Source organism: Salvelinus sp. IW2-2015, linkage group LG10 (genome assembly GCF_002910315.2).
Source record: "Salvelinus sp. IW2-2015 linkage group LG10, ASM291031v2, whole genome shotgun sequence".
Taxonomy (NCBI): Eukaryota; Metazoa; Chordata; class Actinopteri; order Salmoniformes; family Salmonidae; genus Salvelinus; species Salvelinus sp. IW2-2015.
In genome coordinates, this window is record NC_036850.1 from 12,197,404 (window position 1) to 12,221,250 (window position 23,847).

The 23,847-nt window shown below is 43.3% G+C and overlaps 1 protein-coding gene across 2 annotated transcripts; it reads right to left on the reverse strand.

The window, feature by feature from the left end:
- Positions 1-6,680: 6,680 nt before the first annotated feature.
- Positions 6,681-23,829, reverse strand: LOC111969299 (E3 ubiquitin-protein ligase RNF166). Of its 2 annotated transcripts, none has more exons than XM_023995334.3 (6): positions 23,097-23,829; positions 14,346-14,502; positions 13,956-14,068; positions 10,906-11,020; positions 10,615-10,722; positions 6,681-10,107 (listed from the first exon to the last, which is right to left on the reverse strand). In XM_023995334.3, the coding sequence occupies exons 1-6, from the start codon at positions 23,264-23,266 to the stop codon at positions 10,042-10,044; spliced, it is 729 nt and encodes a 242-aa protein (XP_023851102.1). In that variant the 5' UTR covers positions 23,267-23,829; the 3' UTR covers positions 6,681-10,041. The 2 variants fall into 2 exon arrangements, with proteins under 2 accessions (XP_023851102.1, XP_023851101.1); XM_023995333.3 differs by having other exon boundaries at positions 6,681-10,207; positions 23,097-23,817.
- Between the last annotated feature and the right edge of the window lie 18 nt (positions 23,830-23,847).

The window sequence follows — 23,847 nt, forward strand, 5'->3', positions numbered from 1 at the left end:
TCCATGCCCTGACCTTTAACCTAGGGTGACCAGACGTCCTCGTTTTCCGGGAACAGTCCCCGTTTTTGGTGGCCTGTCCCCGGCTGGAGCTGTCCCCGTTTTTAACGGTGTGTTAAAAACAGACCACAAAGGAAAATATTTTACTTGGCAAGAAAGACCGGGCAGCAGAGCCTACCGGTTAACGTCTCAATCACGTTGTGCTTGTTTAGGCCAACAGAGGGGGCTGCTCGCTATAGCAGCTTCATTCACTCTTCTTCTACTAACTACTTGCTCGCGATAGTTTTAGAGAAAACTGCGGTGGAAAACTCGTCCAGAAGCTAGCAAGTATCAAGTGAATCCACAACATCACCACAAACGTTTTTTCAAGCCAGGTAAGTTACAATCGTTTGAGATACCAGTGATGTTACACTGTCACAATTTATTATATAGATAGATGATCTGCTCTATAAGGTTTTAAATATGTTATGCTCGCTAACGTTAGCTATGTAGACTAAGTTAGCTAGCTACTGTTATGGTAGGTTAAAAAACGTTCACATGTAAACATGCAGTGGRCGGGCTATTTTGAAAATATGATTATATTAAATTAATGCACAATTAATTAACAATTTTAATGGTTTGGCATTATAATAAGTAGTGTGAAAATATATTTAGAAGTGTTCATTGATAACATTAGCAGTGGAGAGGAAGGAGAGGAGGAAGACTGGAKAGGAAGAAGAGTGAAGGAGACAGAGGAGGAAAGGTAAAGATATGGTTACAGAGCCTGACAATTTATTATTCCAAACAATGTTTTTGAGATAAAATACAAAAATGAGGCAAGCAATGGGAATCTGTTAACCAAAGTATTTGATCTAGTAGTATGCTATTTATTAATACATATTGGAGAGGAAGGAGAAGGAAACATTTAAGGGAGTAAAAAGAGTGAAGCAAGGAGAGTGTAGAAGAGTGAGGTGGAAAGGTGAAGAGAAGGAAAGGAAGACGAGTGACGAAAAGAGGAGGAGAAGAAAAAGTTAAGAGAGTAAGAAGAGGGACACAAAGAGAGTGAAGAAGAACAGACAGAGGATAAAGTTTAACCCCAAAGTTCAAGTTGTCCCATTATTCAAAGGAGTCCATCTTCAGAGTGCATAGCGATAATAACTGTGAAACACCTATATCATTTACAACATTTGATTAATGACCAGCCAACTGTAAAGGTCCTGATGTTCCAGAATTATTTGGCTTGCCATGCTAATTATGTTCTACTTACAAAACATTGTATTTATCAAGAAAAAAAAGAAAAAAACTGTGCTTGAAAATGATAAATGATCATGATCTGAAGTATAGTATCATTGGTAAAGATTATGAATATGTATCATTGGTAAAGATTATGAATATGTGTGTGCACTTTTGATGATAATCAAATGCAGCTTTGTTCAACAACATTGTTTCATATGAAAGCTCAACAGACAGAAGGGTATTTCTGCATGATCCCTCACTATCTTCTCGATTTAGTCTCTTTGCCTGTATGTTTGAGTTTATTTATTTTGAGTTTATTTTATTTTTACAGGGACAGTGCACAATAATCAACGTTTCAGTAAAAGTGACGGTTTTAGCCAGCCGGCTAATTTTCAACCACAGTCCCTGGGCAGGTTATTAAAAACAATTACAATATAGACAATCATTGAGCAGTGAGCACACGCAGAGCAACATAGGACAAGCAAGACATAGCATACAGACAGAGCAACATAGGACAAGCAAGACGTAGCATACAGACAGAGCAACATAGAACAAAAAGCAGCAAGACAAAATCCATAAAAGCAACAAAGTGTTTCCACACCTCACAAGCTACAGACAACATGGAAAGCGGCAATACACAGCTAGGGATTATGTTCACAAATCTGATTGACCTTTAGCCATGTCTTCATGCATTTTGTGAAAGTGTGATATGTGGTGCAGTTATGTGTGTCTGATGGCAGTGTATTCCAGACATGGGAAGCTCTCACAGAGAAAGCGGATTTACTAAAGGTGCTTTTCCTTAAGGGAACTATACAGTCACCTCTCATGGCAGACCTTGTGGATCTGCTGCCATATGTTTGGGTTTTCTGTTTAACAAAAATAATGAGTGGAGGGGAGCCTCCTTTTTCACATGCTTTTTAAAAGAGAGGTTGGAATCAAGTATGATGCCAAGTTACTTAAAACCAGATACCACCTGGAGCTTCTCCCCTGACACATAGACATCTGGCTCAGTAGCATCTGTTGCCCTCTTTGTGAAGAACATGCAAACAGTTTTTTTCACATTGAGATGCAAACACGAGTCACTTTGTAACCTGGACCATTACAGTAGTGAGTTCTTGTGCAGCTTGTTGTTTGCTCTTTGCATGCACATATATCACTGTATCATCTGCATACATTTKAACTTCAGACCCAGTACAGACAGAAGGCAGATCAGAACAGGAGGGTCCCCAGTATTGACCCTTGGGGAACGCCCACATCATAGCTAAGAGTGGGCGACAGCTCATTGCTCACTCTGACACACTGAGTTCTGCCTTCAAGGTATGATTTCATCCATCTCAAGGCATCGGGGGGAAAGTTGAACTTGGACAATTTTGTGATGAGAATATCATGGTTAACAGTATCAAAAGCCTTCCTTAGGTCCAGAAGCACAGCCCCAACAACGCCCCCTTTGTCCATCTTGGACTTCACATTTTCCAGAAGAAAGCAATTGGCCGTTTCTGTGGAGTGTTTCGCTCTGAAGCCAAACTGCATGGAGTGTAATGTGAAGGGGCTGTTGTTGAGGTGGGCAATCAGTTGTTCTGCTACACACTTTTCAACAACCTTTGACACCACAGGTAGTATACTAATGGGCCTGTAGTTACTCACAGGGTCGCCCGATTTAAAGATGKCTGTTATTATGACCGACTTCTACACCCTTGGAAACACCCCGAGACCAATAGATGTGTTGGTGACCTTAGTAATGGGGCCAATGAGTGACTCTTTGTAGTTTTWAAGAAAGGTAGAGTCCAGCCCAAACACATCTTTGGCTTTTAAGGTTCTTTAGTGAGCTAATCACCTTGTTCACCTTTGACTCAGAAACCTCCCTTATGATGAAGACAGGTTGAGCGTCATTCACTAGCACTGAGCCCAAGAAACCAGTGGAGGGGTTSTGTGTCAGTACCCTGACAGAGTCAATAAAGTAGGAATTGAAGGCTATTGCTATTTCGGCTGCATCCTGTGTTAGATTGTTATTCACCATGATTTCTATTCTTTTTGCAGTGTTACTATGGTCTTTCCCTGTTTAACTTTTTTAGATTCTCCCAAATCAATTTAGAATTTCCCTTTGCTTCACCAATTATGTTAATAAAAAAGTTTGCCTTGGCCTGTCTGATTTCTTTCATCACCTTATTTCCCCAACATGGTAAACCTACGTCTGTCATGCTCTAATTTGGATTTTAGGGCTATTTTTAGAGCATAATCATGTTCTTTCATCAATTTCCAAATTTCTCCATTTAGCCAAGGAAGAGTGCTCTTTTGGCCAGGTTTGGATTTGATTTTCTTTAGGAAACCATTTATTGTAGTCTGGATTGTGGATAGAAAAACCTGACTATCAGCTTCCACGTCTGTATAGGACAAGAGAGCATTCCAGTTAATTCCCTTAATTGCGTTTTCAAAATAGTTTAATTCACTCTTAGTTGATACGGCTTTCTAACAGTAGAGAGGTTAAACCTGCTCTTAGACAGCTTTCTGGCTATAAGTGTCAGATTATGATCAGATAGCCCAGTAACCATATTGAATGATTTAGTCACTCTCTCTGGTTTATTACTGAACATCAAATCAATCTGTGTTTTAGAGCAACAAGTCACCCTGGTTGGCCCTTTAACTAGCTGTGTAAGGTCAAAGGTATTAGTGATCCGTTTGAGGGTTTTCCTACAAGACTTGTCTTCATAATTAATATTAAAATCTCCCATTAAGATGACCTCTTTCCCAAAATCACATTCCCTAAGCATGTTATTAAACTGATCAAAAAACACACTTTTGGTGGAAGTTGGCCTATACATTCCAATAAGGGTAAAAGACATTTGAGGAGACAGTGTAACATTCAGGCCAATACATTCTAGTTCATTATCACATGACCACTCAATTTGTTTACATCGGATATGTTATTTAATGTAAATCATCACACMCCCYCCTCTTCCTTCAATCCTGTCTCTCCTGAAAACATTGTAGCCAGGCACAATCAAAGCAGCATATGGAGAGTTTTTAAGGAGCCATGTCTCTGAGAGGCAGAGGAAGTCAAGGTTGGAGTCTGTGAATTTGTTGAATTTGATCACTTTTTGGAATGACACTACGAATGTTCAAGTGCCCCCCTAGTAGTCCCATGGGCTTAGCTCGTGGGTCCCAGATGACTCGAGAGTGATTGACACATTGAAAAAAGTTACATTTTCTGTGTTTTCTGACCGCTGGGTTTAGGCGGTTTTGTTTCGTTTTGATTAGGGGCAATTCGGTAGCGCAATTAACAATCCCTCCCGCCTGCACTGGATGCGGGGAACTAATTAAAACAGCTTGCGTACCAGAAGCAGAGTCAGGGATCGCATATAGCGACTTGGGTATGTTTGAAGAGTCAAAATCTATCCTRGAGCCGGGTGAGTCGAGAGAAACCATGGGACCATAGCACTCACCCACYTCCACAGCGGCGASGATCAGTGGAYGAGGCCAYCCACTGCTTTCCACTCCGGTGAGTATCGCTGGCTCGGTGATGTTAGGCCCAGGGTTGAGTTGCACATCCCCGGAGAGCAGGAGGGTAGTGAACAGGTAGTTTAACAGTTTCCGATAAATGTTGGACTTGTGTTTGTTAMGCCTAAGCGGTTCAGTGGAAWCGGGAGCGAGGTAGAATTGGCCATTATTCAGAACATTATGGTATGTTGTGTACTGTCCGCTCCCGTGGACCGGTGAACCAATGTGTTTGGTGTTGATATTCTCTGCCAGTAGATTTATTGTGTCATCCCAGCAAGGACGCACTGAGATTATCAGTAGAGCAGCTACATAACTGATAATCATGGCAAAGTACTGGAGATAAAACACATAATTGCGCTTTAACTCTTTGCATGAGTTACTTAGCTGGGGTCGGCTTACACCTGATGTTTTAGATAAAATAACAGCATTCGTATGAGAAGCGGCACCTGCCGCACCACCCTGTCTTCCGTCCGCCATTATCCTGTTAAGGTTAGGAGATAGATGTTGTGTGTGTGCGAGTTAAGGTCAGAACCTTAGCACTGCCATTCAGTAACACACTTTCTCTCTGATATAATGGCAGAGGCCTGCACCTCATCAGTGGCTGACCCATGCTGGTTCCCAGGCCCCAGTATGAGGGTGGATAGGGAGGGAAGGGGGTTCAAGGGCCAGGTGTTTTGGGAACGGGGGCGCTGGACTAGAATGGTGGTTGCTCTCAAGGGTGGAAGATTATGTCGGCTGATGCACTCAAAATGAATAATCCCATATTTAATGACAAGCGGCAAGATGATAAACTCATTATTTTTTATAATGTATTATTTCGATATTAAATAATTAGATAGGTTGATTATGCAAAAACGCCAAAGCCTTCTTTCTTCATTATAAGAGAGGTCATTGTAGTGTCACTTGTMATTTCTTTCTCTTGGGGTGAGTGTTTTTTCTTGACTGTTTTCACACTATGACACCAGTCATCATTAAAACCTGCATAGAGGTGAAACACAAACAGAGGATCTTAGAGATAACAATGGGTAATGAGGAGAACGTTTTTCAACCTTTTATAACCAAGCCTCAGTTATATTAACATAACACAACAAACGCCACCAATCCAGAGCTCAATCAAAACATCCTCCAGTGTGGCCCAGGTCACAGGGGCTGCCCTCTGCTCTGTTTAGACTGTGGTTAATTGGACCACTTCACTTTGAGGAACTACTGTGTAGGACCCTCATGTCGTCTTATAGCCTATCCCAGACTATAGCAACACCTCCACACTTACTCAAAACACAAACGCCTAAACTTAACAGCTGGACAAGGCCATATCCATTCACCTGGCACCCAGCTTCTGTCCCGTGTAGAAAGGTAGACAATGGCATCATTATTAATAGTGCCAGGGGGGTATTCACAAGCAACAGAGAGAAATGATTGTTGGGTGAAGCGTTTACAGTTGTGACACCAGTCCAGGCCCTACCACAGAGTAAAGGTCTGAGTGCGAGAGCAGTTTTGCTTCAGATGCYGCCCCCGGTCTCCAGACACACCGGTTTGGAGGCTCTGCATGCTTGCCGCCTGTCTTCTGTCACCTCGGTGCTGCAGTGTTGTCACAAAGGCCCCTGTCGCCTTCCATTTTAGAGCACCTCCAAAGACAGGCATCTCCCTGGCAACCAGTGGTTGTTTACAGGCCTCTTGGGTCCACAGTGAGCTCTGGGGCCCCCATTCTCCAGTTGAAAAAGGCCCCCACTAAAGGAGATTGTAAGGCCTCTATTCACTGCCAGTAATTATGCGTTGTCCCCAATGTCTCACACCACCCTGTGTACTCTACTTGTTACATACCAGCAGAAGACGGGGATCTTCTCCTGGCAGTACTCCTGATTAAAGTCACGTCTCTAATTTCAGTTCAAAGATCACAACACAGTAAATATGTTACCCATTCAATGTGACGGTAGTAGTGGGGGTATCAAATTCAAAAATCTAGCGACAACATATCAGGAAGGAAAATGGGTCAGTGTTTTTATTGAGGGGGAAAAAAATCTGCTACAAATACAATATCTTATTAAACTTCAAACAGTGTTATAACTTGAATATCCACATTGTTATTACTGGTATTATTACTATTTTTCAAGAATGCATAAATCACATTTAACACACACAGGCCCTGACAGTAGGGCCAAAACCCCAGGGTGGGTCTCTAGGGCACAGTGGCCCTGAAGGAAACGATCTGGCTCAAGTGACTGCAGCTCAGTCCCCCTGGGGAGGACAACATCAGCCTGTGTCTATACTGAGTGACATTACATACACTCCCAGGGCAGCCAAGTCCTGGGGGGACACAGTCAGAGACACAGGCTCTGTCTTCTCTGATTGCTGTGATACCAGTCTATATGGCAGTCTAGTTCCTGTCAGCCTTACCAAGTTCAGAACAGACAGTCTCAGKAAGGCCCTCTTGAGAAAAATGACCCAACAAAGTTCATACAAATAGTTTCCTTTTCACTGTCCTTTTTTTGGTGTATGTCTTTGTTGCAGGTGGTCTATCAGTGTGTGGCCTGCAACATTGTGTTTATTTTACAGAGATTGGGCTGGTTTTGACCACAAGCAGGACATCTGGGATGATGATGCACAGTACAGTCGCATTATGCATGGATGCAACAATACAGAGTGAGAAGTATACATTTAAGGTATACTCCATACAAAATCTACATTGGGCTACAGCTGTGCACATGAACGCTGATCTAAACATACAATACCTTTTACCTTACATTTATAAAATAGCATCATTATTAGGTAGTAAAAAAGGCTGAGTAAATGATTGAATTGAAGATGCGTGACAATTCCTTGGTGCCCCAGAAGAAACTCAGGACTTCTCATGGTGACGACAGTTTTTCTCTAATGGCTACCCCTGTCAAGACTGTGCCACCAACCAGTACATTACATTTAAACACTGAAAATATGTCTATCAAATATAAGGATGTATTATCTCCATGAACACTTTGACTAAGCCGAGAGCCCATTTTTGTTTGCCACACTATTGGGCATCTGGGATGGTTTTCTCAGTTGATTTTGCAATCTATACCCATCTATAAAATATGAACGACACAACAGAAATACATGTTGTACCATTCCTGTACTCCAAAACATGTTATGACTGAGATAACACTTAACCTGCCTTCTGCTCTTACACAAAAACAGCCACAACTTACATTATCATCCATCATGAAATGGATACATTGGAACGAATTAAAGTAAAATAAAATAAAACACAATTCCTACCCTTCAAAATATATTTCTGAATTAAAGTGCAAKATTTCAATGCATTGCTGTGTGAAAAAGATAACTTACGAAAAGTTAGACCTAAACCTAAATGTTGCATTCTCTACCGTATGTACAATTCTCCTCGGAAACAAGGAAAATCACAAATGGACAGACCATTAGACTTTTACTAGTCAGTCTAGTAACAACTAATCACAATACATAATATCTTCCTCCATTGCTTGCTATATAAGAACAATCTAACCAGTTTCCCATAAGGCATCCTTCATCAGAGTAAACCAAAACATTCTCTTAAATCTCCATAGATCAATGCTAGCTCAACGGGTACACTACTACTCAAACATGGCTTATAATTGGACATCTACTTTGGGGCAACGTACTTTTATAATTTTATCCCTTTGAAGCAAAGTGCCTTTAGAGAAATTGATCTCATAAGATTGAATATGCAGCTGTTCTGAACAGTTCTGTTTAAATCCAACTTGAATAATTACTGCGTTATCAGAAAGTGGATGTCTTTAACAAACCATTGGAACATAATGATTGAATATACCATACACATTCCAGGCCTGTTAATCTGTTTTTCACAGCTCTGATGACTAATGCGTTTTGGGGAGACCCCACTGAGATTGGAGCAGTGTGGAACCTGAAAGGTAAATGGCCTAGGAATATTGCAGATTCTGTACAGTGTAGCAATGTACACTTTGACATTTGCATTTTACTATCAGATCAACATTGGTGTTCAAGACAATAATTAACATAAAACTGGACTCTTATGGGGCAGCAACCAACTCAACCACAAGGATAGACTTAWCCAACAGTACTCACGTCATAATATTGCACTTTTCCTACTGGGCACTAAACCAAACGGGTCATATATTTAGAAAACACATGGACATTCTTCACAATACTGTGARTGGGTATAAACATGATGACTTGGAGTAACACTGACTGAAGAACACGGCTTTGAATGACTATTGCCAGGTCTATTTTGAGACTGGGGCGCCCTCTTGTGTTTGAGAGCGTATTACACATGAGCTCTAAGCTCCTGCTWACAACTGTTTGATGCCAGCAGTACAGTACCAACGGGTACTTAGAAAAAGGTGGTAAAACAACGAACACATCTCCAATAAACACGTTTCTTATTATTAGTACACCATTTGAAACTGGGACATTTTCCAAAAATATATTTTTATCTTGTCTGGTGCTTCATAAAAATATCAGCAGAGTGAAGAATGAATGGAGTACTACAATTCTGTTTCTCAACTGTGAAATAAGAACAATCTATAGTTCAATTATGTAGAAAAATGTGACAAGTGCAAGTATTCACACGAACTCTGAATACAAAAGGGGATAGTTTGAGAGTTTGTTTTGATTCGCGTTGCAAATGTTAGTGTGTTGTCGTGATGGGGATGCAAGAATGTCCTCACTCTCTGTGTTTAACTGGTCATGTCTAGACTGTCACCCAGCGGTAAGATTATCACACTGAGAATGAGGTCAAGCCATTCAACTGTAGTCCCTCAATCAAAAAGCCATCAAGCTATGCACTTGAGAATAAACTTTAACAGAACTAATCTGTGGTACTTTTACAAGAACGTCTGTCATGTGACTCATCCTGGAGTTTGAAAACGTTTCATTTGAACAGTGAAAAATAAAGAGTAAAAGAAAATACCTTAAATCATTACTTTTGGGAACCTTCATACTTTCTGCAGAATAACAACAATGTCCATGCTGCCCTCATTGTTTTGCATTGCAGTGGTTTTGAATTGCAACATTTATTGGAGGCCAAGCTCCCCTCCTCCCCATTATACAGGAAGTGAAGGGGCTGCCGCCGGCTGAGAGTATGATGTAATGGGACGAGTTAAGCAGGTGAGCAGAKWGGATGAAGGGCCAGGCAGAGGATCAGGGACAGGGTTAGGAGATAATCTCTCTGTAGCTCTCCCAGAGTGGGAGTCTAGACCAGGGCCAAGTCCTTCCAAACTCTCCCTGTGAGGGGGCTGGATATGGGGTGGATCCAGAGAAAGAAAGAGAGCTAGTGGGGTGTCAGGAKGGAAGTGCGTCCCCAGACAGCAGAATGGGGGACTCTCAGTTCTCTGCCATGGAGAGAGCCAGGGCTGCCTGTAGTGCCGCCTCTTCATCGATATTGTAGTCCTGTAAACACAGAGTCAGACAGTCACTCACTTTAACATTTGATTTGACAGGACAGGGCCATGGCTGCCTGCAGTGATGACTCCTCGTCAATGCTGTAGTCCTGCAAACACAAAGTCACACAGTCAACCACTGAGCAAATAATGCCTGACACCAAATAAATAAAGCAGACTGCTTTGAGATATGCAGTGCATTCATTTTAGAGTAATAGGATATTACAGTGACAGTACTAGGATATCAGTGACAGTACTAGGAATCAGTGACAGTACTAGGGATATCAGTGACAGTATAGGATATTATAGCGACAGTACTAGGATATCATAGCGACAGTACTAGGATATCACAGTGACAGTACTAGGATATCACAGTGACAGTACTAGGATATCACAGTGACAGTACTAGGATATCACAGTACTAGGATATTACAGTTACATTATTGACAACAGGACTAGAGCAGTTCTATCTAAAGAACAGACGACACAGAGCCCAGACCCCAGCCCTTATCCTCACCACGAACGTGTCGTAGGAGAACTTGTGCCGGTGGAGCAGGTGCTGGAGGAAGTTGGAGCTCTTGTAGCTGGGGTCCCCCCAGGGCATGGCTGAACATACAGGACACACCTGGAGGCACACCAACCAATCAACAACCCTGTCATTACCTCACCAGTACACCAAACCAGAATGCAGTAGAATCTCTTGCAGTGACGTCAATGTCGCGTAACACTTCATATCAGCACATAAATGCTTGAGGAAATTCAGACTACGACAGTGTCCATAGTTCAGGGTATAACATAGCAGACTGACCACTTTGTTGGGATCGTTGCGGTGGTTCTCCATACAGTGTTTGACCAGCTCCTGTTGGTCCAGATTGCGGGCTCCACAGAACGGGCATGAAAAGGTGGAACGGTTTGGAACATTGCTGCAGGCAGGGAGAAAACACACGTTTAGTAGGAGCCATAATGGATACAACATGGGTATGCACACACACACACACTTTGCCAGACACACACTGATGGTGTGTTGTTGTCTGTGTGAATATAACCCCAAAGTCTGAGGCCCAGTTTCCAGACACTAGCAGGATGCCAATCATGTCYAGCAGCACACCTGGAAGGACAGCTGGTCTGTGTGGACATGAGGGTCAGAGAGCAATGTGCTGCAGTGACATTTACGCTAGCCGAGCCACACACACGTAGAATAGGGTCCTTAATGTGTTCATTAACTCACTGCTCCATCAGCACTACACCAAGACAACAGGGCCTATTCACACACTACCCTCCACAGCTGACCAGGAGCAGCCCATTAGTCCCATCAGACTTAAGGTTGACAGGTCTCTCAGGTAGGACACAGTCTACTAGCTAATGGGAAATGTCCATTTGACAGACGTCTATTTGAATAGCCGATAAGGGTGCACACTATACTGTAGACTTAATAGAACAGCAATGTCCCCAGAAAAACTCCACAAAATATACCAACCAACCATAATTGCAGCCTTGGGCAAAAAAAAAAAGTTTAGTCAGAATAATGACTTTGTGACAAGTAAACAACACCAGCAGATGGTCCACTGTGTTCTCTGGGCCTTCGACTAGATGAGACTCTGCCTTTGTGGTGCTGGCAACATCGCCCAATTAAACTGTGTTTTGGAATGTGGTAAAAACAACAACCGAGAAAAGACACAGATAAGCTGTTCTGTGTTCACCTGTGAGTTCCAGATGGTCACTATGGACGTCACAGAACCTGATCACAGTACTCTTCCTCAGACTAGTAGCTCAGTGCTTCTAGCACATGTTGGGAGTGGGACCTCCTCTGGCTGAGTTGTTCACAGAACCTCCAGACAGAAAGACCCTATCCCAGGTATTCCCAAACTGGGGTATGTAAAAATGTGATTGCACATTCCTTTTTTTTATAATATACAGTGGGCAAAAAAGTATTTAGTCAGCCACCAATTGTGCAAGTTCTCCCACTTAAAAGGATGAGGCCTGTAATTTATCATAGGTACACTTCAACTATGACAGACAAAATGAGAAGAAAAAAATCAGAAAAATCACATTGTGATTTTTTAATGAATTTATTTGGCATTATGTGAAATATTAGGTGGAGTTTGTTGGTCTACTAAAACAAGCAAGATTTGTTCTCTCAGACTGTATACTTCTTTAGAGGCTCCTCTGTCCTCCACTCGTTACCTGTTGTATAATGGCACCTGTTTGTGAACTTGTTATCAGTATAAAAGACACCTGTCCACAACCTCAAACAGTCACACTCCAAACTCCACTATGGCCAAGACCAAAGAGCTGTCAAAGGACACCAGAAACAAATTGTAGACCTGCACCAGGCTGGGAAGACTGAATCTGCAATAGGTAAGCAGCTTGGTTTGAAGAAATCAACTGTGGAGGCAATTATTAGGAAATGGAAAGACATACAAGACCACTGATAATCTCCCTCGATCTGTGGCTCCACGCAAGATCTCACCCCGTGGGGTCAAAATGATCACAAGAACGGTGAGCAAAAATCCCAGAACCACACGGGGGACCTAGTGAATGACCTGCAGAGAGCTGGGACCAAAGTAAAAAGCCTACCATCAGTAACACACTACGCCGCCAGGGACTCAAATCCTGCAGTGCCAGACGTGTCCCCCTGCTTAAGCCAGTACATGTCCAGGCCCGTCTGAAGTTTGCTAGAGAGCATTTGGATGATCCAGAAGAAGATTGGGAGAATGTCATATGGTCAGATGAAACCAAAATAGAACTTTTTGGTAAAAACTCAACTCGTCGTGTTTGGAGGACAAAGAATGCTGAGTTGCATCCAAAGAACACCATACCTACTGTGAAGCATGGGGGTGGAAACATCACGCTTTGGGGCTGTTTTCTGCAAAGGGCCAGGACGACTGATCGTGTAAAGGAAAGAATGAATGGGGCCATGTATCGTGAGTTTTGAGTGAAAACCTCCTTCCATCAGCAAGGGCATTGAAGATGAAACGTGGCTGGGTCTTTCAGCATGACAATGATCCCAAACACACTGCCCGGCAACAAGGAGTGGCTTCGTAAGAAGCATTTCTGGTCCTGGAGTGGCCTTGCCAGTCTCCAGATCTCAACCCATAGAAATCTTGAGGGAGTTAAAAGTCCGTGTTGCCCGGCAACAGCCCCAAAACATCACTGCTCTAGAGGAGATCTGCATGGAGGAATGGGCCAAAATACCAGCAACAGTGTGGTGAAAACCTTGTGAAGATTTACAGAAAACGTTTGACCTCTGTCATTGAACAAAGGGTATATAACAAAGTATTGAGAAACTTTTGTTATTGACCAAATACTTATTTTCCACCATAATTTGCAAATAAATTCATTAAAAATCCTACAATGTGATTTTCTGGATTTTTTTTCTCATTTTGTCTGTCATAGTTGAAGTGTACCTATGATGAAAATTACAGGCCTCTCATCTTTTTAAGTGGGAGAACTTGCACAATTGGTGGCTGACTAAATACTTTTTTGCCCCACTGTACATATATATTAATTTTTTCTCTTCACATTTTCAAATTGTCCATTAATAAGCCACGGGAGTTTTTTGGAGCGAGAATTAAGACGGCTTTCAGGTAGTAAGACATGTATAAAAGCAAGATACCATTAATAAGAAGGGGCTAGAAGCATCTTATATGGTGAGCTAACGAGTGGCTAGGGCAGGCAAGTCCCATACTATTGTGGAGGACTTAATTATTCCCGCTGCCGTGGATATGGCTGGGACAATGTTGGGGGGAAAAGGCCAAAAAAAACTATACAGACAATGCCTTCATCAAACAACACTGTTTAACGACGCATCAGTGACATGGCAGGAGATGTTTTGAAACAATTAGACAGAGAGATTACCTGGGAATGGGCTGTGAAGTGGGGACCACAGGCACAAACTTTGGGCAGTTGGCCATCTGTTCCTGGACCTTTGCGCAAGAGGAGATGTGTGACCTCATTTTGACCAGAGACACCTGGAGCCCGCCAGTGGAAAGAGGAGGAGAGAGAGAGAGAGAGAGGGAGGGGTGGGGGGGACATAAAAAGAGAGCGAGGTAGAGGAACAGAGGTAGAGGTATAGGAGAGACCGAGACAGAGGAACAGGAGAGAGAGAGAGTAAGACATGCTATTAAGTGAATAAATGGGCAGGGAGATGTTTTGAGTGTGTTTGTGAGTGGTAGTGTGTATCATCAAGTGTGCATCTGTACAGTATGTGTGTTGGACAGAGTGGCAGGCCATAGTAGTGTAGTTCACCTTCTTGCTGCAGCCCCGACAGGGGGCCTTGTAGTTGGACAGCTGTTTCTCCACACTGGAGGACTTGTCCACCTTCTTTGGGTCAAAAGGCATGCGGCACAGAGGGCAGAGGGGAGAGGTGACCTGGAGACAGGGCTGCAGACACTCCCCACAGAACCTGCACACACACACAGAGACCGAGAGGCAGTCAGTCGTTGAATGATACGTAAAGTCTAAACACAAAGTGAATCAGAGCGATTATTCGGCGCGAGTGTCCCAGAAAAATGTGTCATCTCAATGAGATGTGTTTGTGTGCTTTAATAACATTCTATGAACCTCTTCTCAAGGTTTGCCCGCACAGTGAACTCCAGTCAGTCAGTCTCATTCAGTGCCATTAGAGAAGTGGTGTATCTATTTGCTGGGGCAGCATCACTCAGTCAGACAGACCCAGCATTCAACCCATCATCATCTCCTCTGGCGGCTCTGAGCAACGTGGGCACCGCTGGGTGCTGGGCCATGGTGGGGCCGAGAAATGCCCCTGTGGTGGCATGCAAACAGGCTGAGTGATGGGCAGTCACCTCCCATGACGACATGAGTCAGCAGTCAGCACTGCCAGSGGGACCTAACACAGGGAGGGGGGGGCTAGCATAATGCAGGGAGGGCGACGTCAGCAAACAGAGGGCCCAGAGAGCTGGTCTTGGTCTGGCTGCAAAACCTCCCCTGACAAACGAGCCAGGAGTTTATACTGCCAGAGTACTGAATCATTGCGGATTTTTACAGCGCTGCTGGATGCTTTATGGCCCTGTCAGCCTGAAGACGAGCGGGTAGGGTAGGGTAGGGAGGGGTCAGATATGTAAGGAGCCATGTTGCACCTCAGAATTCAGATCTCGCTGCATAGCCACAACCAGTCTTGGTTCTAACTTTGCGGGTCTACCACTGTTCTTCTCTTTCAGCTGGTGACCAGAACTSMCCGCTTGTGGAAGAAGCCGTGCAGTCTGCCCTCAGGCAGGCTATTCAAGTGGCTAATAAACTCAACACAGCGGAGCGCTAAATAGCRTCAGGGGATGTCTATTAAAGTAATGGCACTGTGTTTCAGCACCTTTAGTTATCACATTAGCATGGGCTTAGTTTTAATAGCTAAACATCTCTCACTTCACTCCATCCATACTCAACCAGCTACATGACCCATGTGACCTTCTCTGGAGTCACTTCCTTCTTCCCAGTCACATAGGAAACCCCAAAACACTGGCAATCTTTTAGTAAAAATGTCATTAGTCAAAACATGTTCAAAATATCCACAAACTCAATTGGTTTCCATCCGCCAAACAACACTGTTGAGCTGAGAAGTGGATGCCTGCATTAAGATTAAAATATGCTAATAAATTAGGCCTCGTGAGTAGGCCTAGACSTATTCTCAAGAGTCCACAATACTTGGAAAGACATTTCTTTGAGAAWTTATACATGAGTGTGGAGGCTGGTAATAATATTCTCTGGGGCTATCATTGCCTCGTATTCAAAAGGTATACTCAGCTAGCCTAGGCTACAGAATTGCAGCACATCTCAATATCAGAGCAGTACAAGTCATTTGCCGTCCTTTTCTACTACCTTAATAAACCAATAGCATCATGAAAGACGTTGGCCAAATGATTGCTACAATGCTGACACGAGGATCCAACAACATAACATGTTTGTGTGTGTGAGGCTCAGCTAGCATAAATGTCACTGGAGCACATTGCGTTCTGACCCTCATGTCGGAGTCAGTTGCTCCGTRAGGTGTTGTTCGAAGTGCGGGCCTGTGTCTATCTTGCAAAGTGTGGTGTCTATTAGGTTAGATCAAAATAACGTTTGCAGTCTGTCCTCATACCTMTTCACGTTCCCAGACACTCCAGAAAACGATCCCAAAAACCTATTTATAGATCAATAAAACAGATAGGTGGGAGGAAGGGACTGAAACTTTTTTGCAGCTCCAAAACAGATCGTTTGGGGACCYGTTTGATCAGCTGAGATGTAGTGAWGCTCTCTGTCTGGACCGTGATGAAGGACTGTCTAGGGTTGATACTGTCTCAGAGACTAGAGAGACCAACTTGAGAGGAGCAGCATTGAAGAAAGCACACATATTCAAACAGCACTGATGAATACTAAAAGCCAACAGTGCTAAAACACAATTTTGGCCAGACAGACAGACAGACAGACAGAAGAGAGAGTACAGGACAGACAGAGCTACGACAGTGTCGAACTACAACGGTCTGCGGAACATGCAGCGAGCAACACGAGCCCCTTAAAAATGCTCATCTCCCTCTCCTGCAGAGTACAACTCCTCCACATAAAAGTCTGTGGGGAAATGCATCTCCATATCAATGAAATACAAATCTGTCCCAAGTACCCCAGCGGCAGCAGAGGTCTTTCAAAGTAAGCATCCTGAACGGCTGTAAGCCAACTTATCTTCTAGCCTCGTCTGTCATCACTTAAAGATGCCCGGGTTTAGTAGACTCCTATTAGACACTTAAATCACCGCCACTGTATTTAACATTCAGACTGCAGAACGCCACCACCTGCAGGCTCACACACACACACACACACACACGTCTTGTGTCTAACTGAGAAGGGGCTAAAGAAAGAGTTGTGGTCAAGTGTGTGGTGACATGGGAGTGACAAACACTCAAGGGTGAAAGTGGCGTTGTTGAAATACTGTTCTGTACTGCCTAGTTGTACACATTTTGGCCATGCCCAATATGCTTCCTGAGTATTTACATTACATTCTCACCAATAGAATAAAGATAAGCAGTTGGCTAATAGTTAGAATATTACACAGGAATGTGATTATTAGGCTACCTAAGGAAGGGGTTAAAGGAGCGGACGAGGAACAGCCTACTCCTCCAGGTGTAAAAGAGAGTCAACAAAGAGGCCTAGCTATGTGTAAAAATAGTGCCATCTCCCCATTATAGAGAGAGACAATGGCCTCGCCTGCCGTCACCACGCAGCACACACCTGGCCCAAGGATACCGGGACGACTTGCTGATGCATATGCTATATATGATGATGTATGGTGCTACAAGGAGAGAAGCTCCATAACTATGTATATTTGATCTACCCTCTCCAACTCCCTCCCTGAAGGAATGAGGCGAGCTGACAATATTTCCTGTGCAGAGAAGGGAGAGTAAGCTTTCGGAGAGATATTTGCTGCCACTTCAGGAGCTGCAGAGGTAGGCTAATGAGAGCAAATGAAGCCAGGTGCTACTAGAACACAGAAGCCTCAGGGTTGGCTCCACACCATCTACACCACAGCTCAGTTCAATCTACTTCTCAGAAATACAGTAAAGTAGACACTGCAGAGCATAGAGGAGAAGTAGGAATTCATTGGTGTTTCTCCCCCTGAACAGACACAGGCTTCAACCTTAAAACAATCCGATTTAACAGAGCAGAGAGGGTATGAGTTTGCGAGGGCCTTTCACACATTCAGCAAGTTTGACATGCCGGAACATCTTTACATGTGACTTTCAGAAGCTTCGTTCTCAGCTGAAATAAGACTCTTCTCACACACCGTCAGATGGGCTTGTCACTGTAACGTCACAGGACAGAATTAAAGGCTTGACAGCACCGAAAACCAGCAGCAGAAATGAGGGGAACCATAGAGCTAGCCTGTATAATCTCCTGCAGTATCAGAGGAGACTACTGCCCATCCCAGTCAACCCCTTGCTTATACATCCCCTGCCTGCCCATTGAAACACATGGCTTACGTGACACTCCACTGTTAGAGGGGGTGGGGGCGAGGACAATTCGTTTTGACATGACACACCTCAAGGTTCTCTCAGCTGGACATCCTCTGAATGCACCGTAACACCAGTCACTGTATCTCAACGCAGAGGGAAAAGCTTCAACGTGCAAGAGAATCGCTCCCATGGATCTCACAGTATAGCCTAGAAGGCTGTAGTGCAATGTACATCATTGTGAGCACTAGGAATGAAAATCCAGCAGTAGGCTAGGTTGTGAAACAAACACATTTTTCACAGAGAGTGTCACGTGTGCTCCCTCACCGGCCTCTAGGTCACCAGGCTGCTCATTATGGCGCACACCTTTCACCATCGTTACGCGCACTTGCGCGTCGTCAGACTCACCTGGACTCCATCACTTCCCTGATTACCTTCCCTATATATATATATATATATATATGTCACTCCCTTTGGTTCCTTCCACCGGCGTAATTGTTTCTGTGTCATGTCTGTGTTCTGTGTATTGTTTGTGTTTCATTGCTTTGTATTATGTTGTGTTTATTTATTAAAACACTCACTCCCTGAACTTGCTTCCTGACTTTCAGCGCACATCGTTACAGAGAGGAAGCCAAGAACAGTCTCAGTAATGGCTTAAAAATATCCACCTGCTCTTTGTAGAAGAACCAAAGGACATTTAAGGACTGTTTCTGCAAATTACTGTCTGCATGAGAGGCAAAACAAACCCTTCAATTCTGACACTGTACTGAGACAACTAAATGAAAGACACTTAAGTCAGCCTTTCAGGCTACCGCCCACCCACACAGGAAGGTTCAGCTAAAGGTATCCTGATGCAACATCAGACCACACAAAGTGAATGATCAGTTTTCTGCCAGGTTGCAATACCAATCGTGCTTGGCAACAGTCTTTAGTAGTCTACTGTTTTTGTTGTTGTAGCTACAATAGTTAAACAGTATATTGCCCTTTCCCACAGACCCATTTAGCAGAGTGGGGAGCTGATTAGAAAGCCATATTGGCCAGAGGAAACAGACTTAAAATCCAACAGTGGGATCCATGCCAAMGCCACAGGAGGCAAAGCAGGTGCACGAGTCCGTGTGTATGTGATTGTGTGCGAGTGAGACTGCATGCTTAAGCAATGTGTGCACACAGTAGTGTAGAAGGTAGATAGTGGTCTCCTCCGTGGCCTAAGAGGCTCTCATGTGAGACCTTTGTTCAATCTCCCCAGCAGCAGCTCGGCTAGAGCAGGGGAGAGAGAGCAAAATGTATGCCGGCACACTGCATAGCTGAGTGAGAACATGAGAATGCAGAACAACCTTGAAGGAATAAAAGCTCCTGTTTTGCTCCTTTCCTCCCTCCCTCTCTCAATGGGCAAACTTCATCAAATCACCCTAGACAAGGAGGGAGGTGGGGGATGGGTAGGAGTCAGGCTGCCTTGGGTTCAGCCCACTAACAACACCACGTGAGGAAGAGAGGGATGGAGGGAGAGAGATACAAAAAAAGAGAGAGTAGGCGAGGGATGAAGCTTAGGTAAAGGCTTTGAGCAGGTGTTACTGGACGGTTATGCTGATGCACACCGTATGAGATGCACCCATTTCTCCATTGACGCTTTTGTCTATGTTCAAGAGAAGATTGGGGTAAGGGGTTGAAACAGCCAGATGGAGACTTTACCACTGAGTGGGATACGGATTAGGTCTGGCCTCTGAGGTTTCAACAGATTGGGGTTTGCGATGAAGACTAAAGTGCATGCTTTGGAGAGTTTGAGTGAGATAATGTTGGGATTGTGGAGCGGTCCTTTTGGGGGAGGGATTTGGAATTTACAAACTGATATACGGTTCCTATCTCAAATCAAATGTTATTAGTCACATGGGCCGAATAGAACAGGTGTAGGTAGACCTTACAGTGAAATGCTTACTTACGAGACCCTAACCAATAATGTAGTTTAAAAAAATATATGGATAAGAATAAGAAATAAAAATAACAAGTAATTAAAGAGCAACAGTAGAATAACAATAGCGAGACTATATACAGGGGGGTACCGGTACAGAGTCAATGTGCGGGGGCACCGGTTAGTTGAGGTAGTATGTACATGTAGGTAGAGTTATTAAAAAGTGACTATGTATAGATGACAACAACAGAGAGTAGCAGCAGTGTAAAAGAGGGGGAGAGGGGGGCGATGCAAATAGCCTGGGTAGCCATTTGATTAGATGATTTGATCTTAATCATAATATTGTCTATAATGCTGAATAGACCGGAGTCTCTCAGTTTTGTCCAGGGCAAGGTAATACAGACACTTGGAAAAAGTAATCTCATACCAAGATCAATGGCTAGAAATGAGTTGTCCACGTGGATACATACCTGTGAGTCACTGGAGGCTTCAGAGAGGAGGACGGCTCATAATAATGGCTGGAATTGAGTCAATGGAACAGTATCAAACACCTGGTTTCATGTGGTTGATTCCATTCCATTGACTCAATTCCAGCCATTATTATGCCGTGAGTAGGCCTTTAGCATCACCATGACAATGAGCAGCACCAGGACATGTGCGTGCAAGTGTACTTTTCTACTCAGCTCTGTGTGTGTGGTAGTGCAATCATGACAACAGTGTGTAATTCCATCATCCCCAGCTCTTTTTTCTCCCGCTGGATTACATCCATGTACATTTCATGCTTCAAGTGTTATTGTCAGAATAATAGCACAGACAGGACCTTTAGTTCTGGGTTCAACCAGAACCACTGACCTCAATAATGAGGTTTAATAGAAAATACATTAATTCTCCCTGTGGTTATTTCTATATTTAGACTGACTGTATGCATATGTCCCCAAATGAGCGTTATATGCCCCTCACTGGCATTATGCTGTATGAATACAGAGCAGAGAAAAAAAATTGTACTTAAGAGAGATATTGGTCATATCTGAGTCAACGACATGACCACTCCTAGTTGAATTAACGTTAAACACAAAATAAAAATGTACAGTATTAGCCCATATTACACAATGTCATGTTTTCTACACACTTTCATGGGTGTTTATATCTGCTTGGACACTAACTCCTGATGAGGAAGAGGATGGCTTACGTAAGTGTTAACCTCAGCGATGGTGTGTGTGATGTGAGATGTTGACATCCACAGAGCCAATCTCACACAGATCGGACTAGCCTACATGCATGTCAGATAGAAGTGAGCCACAGAAAAGCTGTATGTCACTGGAGGGAGCAGGCAAATGAAAGCGAGAAGAGCTGCTCTGAGTACCTCACCCAAATGTCATCAGCAAACTCAGTACTGCTGGTGGGACAGGCTAACAGACAGCCACACAGCAAACAACATCTTGAGCAGACTATTCAATCCACCCACCAGACCCACATTACACCACTTCCTACAAGACAGACAGACAGACAAAAAAGATGGGGCTCTGAGGTCTGTCTGACTCGCGTCTTTAAATGAGCAGCCATATTAGCGCTCCCATTGTCAGAAAAATAAAATCCTAAAAAAAGGGCAGGAGGAACGGTTTGTTTGGCGAGTGACAAAGTAGTCAGCTTCAAGGCAACCCTACACATTCATTCATGTAGACACACAGAAGGTTTCAAAAAGGAAGAATAGGAGGGAGCTGTTTTCAAAACGCCAGTAATCTTTAGTGTTGACAGCAGAAGAATGGACATCAAGTTGCCCTCAAAAAGAACATTTTAGAGTAGACTACATCTAGACCTTTTCTGTGTAACTGCCAGTAATGAAATTCACAGGAGGCAAAATAAACAAACACAGGTGGTGTTACTTCGCCTACAGCCCTACACAGATGTTCATTAATGTTCAGATTAGGGGAACTAGACATAATTGGTCAATAACTAGTAAAGATGTGGCTCCTCCAAATAGATTTTTTAAAACTCATTCAAATGATTTATAAAATGGAGCATTCAGACCCCTTGGTTTTCAACCTTGCGGTGTGTGTTCTTACCAAAACAAGTGTGGCCTAACGATTGTAAAAATGTGTCTAATTGAGGAAAATTAATGCCATGTTCTCAATCTAACTTTTACAACCACTATTCAGCGAGCTTCCTTTCACAGCTGCAGTCTTTTCATGTACTTGTGAAATGTGAATTGATCACAGTGAGAGAATGGTGCAGGCAGAAGCTCTGCTCAGTGTTCCAGCTCTGCTCAGTGTTCCAGAAGCAGCACCTCACAGATCAAAGGCAACTCTCATGTGCCACACTGAGGTTACATTACCCACGTTCCCGAAGCCTAGTCAGGGACATTGTGGCAAGCTTATTGCGAAATGCAGTGGTGGGAAAACAAACATGAAAAAAAACCATGAATAATTCGGCTTCTTCTCTGACTGAGTGCTAAAACGCTACAGAAACATAATAGATCAAACAATGCAATGAGCATCATGAGAATCCAAAACATTCCATTCAACATTTTAGTATTGTTGTTTCCACATATCCTAGTGCTGGCTTAAAGTATACAAAACGGTCTTCCTCTTTTCGACAACACGTCTCATTTTAGCCTAGGCAGCCGATCGTGGGCACCATCTAGTGCCTCCTATCGGCTGCCTCGACTAATCTAATTTGTGTTGAGTTAGCCACGCATTTCCTCTGTCTGTAGCTATTATGTCTTTATTATGAAAAAGCTGTTGTCCAACATTTCTCATCAAATCAGCTATAATAGCTTAGCTAGTATTTTACGTCGATATTGCGTTTCGAGAGGCACTGAACTACCACCTAGCCCGCTTTGTTCTACTGTCTGAGCTCCCTTGCATTCCCTTTGGCAAGTTGGCATCCATGGAAAAACAAAAACAATATCCCTATCCCAGTATCAGTGCAGTTTTTTCTATCATAGATGTGCCATTTTTGCTGTGAATCATAAGCATTTTATAACAAAACCGTTACTTTAAGTGACAAGCAAAAATAAGATTGACAGCTCAGTATCTGCAGACTGATACGTGACAACAACTGATACAAATAGTGACTATATGCTATATACAATAGCACGTTGTTGTTGTTTAAGTGAGAGACTTGTCTGAGAAGCAAGAGATCACAAATCCGCCAACTTACGTGTGGGCACATCTTCCAATGGTGACAGGTTTATGATACACCTCCAGGCAAATTGGGCAGGAGAACTGGCTCTCGAGGCTCTCGCCAGTGGCAGCCGCGGCTGCCCCGTTTTGTTGATGCTGCCTGAGCTGATGAGTAGCCGACACAAAACTGCGAAACATCGCCATCATGAACGAGGATCTTGCTCGCACTTCGTTCTCGACTATAACTGCAACTACCTGGGTGTATTCACATCGAGTATTTACATCGATTGTGCACGATGGATATCCTTCGTGTGAATAAAGCGTATGAATAAAGCTACCCAACCTATGAACTGTTTGTGTAAAATAATTTAGCTAACAGACACTACATCAGTCCGCTATACAAGCGCTCGAGAGGACACGCCGAAGCACTAAAGAAGTAAACATTACAAGACAGTGCTGGTTGACGAGAGGACCTGAGCCGGGCGCTGGGCAGATTATTCGATCTTCAAATCATTTTGATTTACATAAACTGACCAAAATATATCCAGATTATTAAAAGATCAGGGAATTTGCACAACTGCTAGTTCAGGGCGACTCTCACGAACAAGCCGTACAGCTACAACAAAAAGATTACGTTTCTGGGCATTGAAGTCTCGTTCGCGATATCACCAATTCAGTTTACAGCTGCTTCAAACTACAGTCCCAGAATACATTGTTTCATTGTGTTGTAAAATGTTTACGTTATTAGAGTTCTAATTTTCTATTTAAAATATGTGCTGCAACATTGA